This window comes from Acyrthosiphon pisum, chromosome A2, assembly GCF_005508785.2.
Source record: "Acyrthosiphon pisum isolate AL4f chromosome A2, pea_aphid_22Mar2018_4r6ur, whole genome shotgun sequence".
NCBI lineage: Eukaryota > Metazoa > Arthropoda > Insecta > Hemiptera > Aphididae > Acyrthosiphon > Acyrthosiphon pisum.
Window position 1 is genome coordinate 51,870,556 of NC_042495.1, and position 1,781 is coordinate 51,872,336.

General features: G+C 31.7%; 1 protein-coding gene across 1 annotated transcript in view; it reads left to right on the top strand.

Moving 5' to 3' along the window:
• Positions 1–1,540, top strand: part of LOC100168563 (heat shock protein 60A) — a 10,411-nt gene extending 8,871 nt beyond the window's left edge. The window contains exons 8-10 of the mRNA XM_016801063.2: positions 184–496; positions 573–751; positions 958–1,540. Coding sequence (XP_016656552.1) covers positions 184–496; positions 573–751; positions 958–1,122 — 657 coding nt within the window. The 3' untranslated portion in view covers positions 1,123–1,540. The remainder of the gene's footprint in view (positions 1–183; positions 497–572; positions 752–957) is intronic.
• The last annotated feature ends 241 nt before the right edge of the window (positions 1,541–1,781 follow it).

Here is a 1,781-nt window from a genome sequence, read left to right on the forward strand (position 1 = left end):
GCCGCCCAACACTTATGTGCTGTTATCTAGCGGAATAATTTTTTTTAGGGTTGGGCCATTTTGGTTCTGGTATAAAATATAATTCTGTATCATATTTTCAAATAAAAACGGAATTTGATTTTTTGTTGGTTGGGCCGATATGGTTCTACACGCCTCATTTATACTAATAATAATTATGAACAGGGTAATGGCATACCATCTGACATTGAACAAAGAGCTGAACAAATTAGAGATCAGATCAAGGATACTTCATCTGAATATGAAAAAGAAAAACTGCAAGAACGTCTTGCAAGGTTAGCATCTGGTGTTGCTGTATTGAAAATTGGCGGTAGTAGTGAAGTTGAAGTCAATGAGAAAAAAGACCGTGTTACTGACGCACTAAATGCCACCCGTGCAGCTGTTGAAGAAGGTATTGTTCCTGGAGGTGGTACTGCATTAATCCGTTGTGGACCTGGATTAAATGCAATCAAAGTAGCCAATAAAGATCAGAAAATTGGTAAATATTATTGAGTAATCACACATATTACGATGCACCTGGAAAAGATCATTTTAATAAATTAATTAATTGATAGGTATTGATATTGTGCGTAAAGCATTAACCATGCCATGTATGACAATTGCCCGAAATGCCGGTGTTGATGCTGGTGTTGTAGTTGCTAAAGTGTCTGAAGGTAAAGACGCTTTTGGATATGATGCAATGAACGACGAATATGTTAACATGGTTGAAAAAGGAATCATCGATCCAACCAAAGTGAGTTAAATTAAAATTGTTGTGGAAAATGTACTGGGATAGATAAAGTCAGTCATTAACTATTTTCAGTATTTTAAGTACTTGTAAGCATTTAAGAATCTCTTATTCTTGATTCTTGAGGATTAAAATATTTCTATGCAAGGTTTTTCAGTGAATGAACAATTTTACTTAACATATAATACCATAAAAAAACATGTTTGTTTTAGGTTGTCAGAACAGCAATAACTGATGCTGCAGGTGTTGCGTCACTATTAACTACAGCAGAAGCAGTTATCACTGAATTACCAAAGAAAGAGGAGCCATTACCAGGAGGTGGTATGGGAGGAATGGGTGGAATGGGCGGTATGGGAGGAATGGGTGGCATGATGTAATAATTTGTTTTAGAAATCACAAAGACTGACATCGCAAGTGGCATAAATATTTTTCTATCCTAGTTATGTGTTGTTCTTGATGTTTTATTTTATAAGAATCAAATTTATTAATTATTAGTAACATTATTAGTTTTTTTTTTTTTATACATATTTTTTAAATTCATGTGTTTCTATGTACAAATGGATTGTAAGTTTCATTAAACACACATGTTAAGAGATATTTTGTCTATTGCATAGATGTTTAAATTGGAAATTGTACAAAGTGTTTTAGGTCATATAAAACTCATTCCAAAAATCATTGCATATATTTATTTTTTTTTTTATTTCAACATAATAAAAACTGATGTTGCAATTATTATTGTTTTTGTCCGGCCTCATTGCATTGTAATGAATTAAATACTGTCAAGCACATTAACAACTATTGTTTTGTAGATTACCTTATATACTTTTAATATGATATGTCTACTTGTTTAATGAATCAATGATATATACTATTAAACTACACATAAATTATGATTAAAAAAGGTAGATAAAATTAATAAAGTGGGTTCTGCTCTGTTATTATTATTTATACATTATGTATTTAGGTGTAGTGTGGGACGTGGGGTACAAATAAATGTTTTGAGGTTGAATTCAACGGTATACACTAAACGAAGATA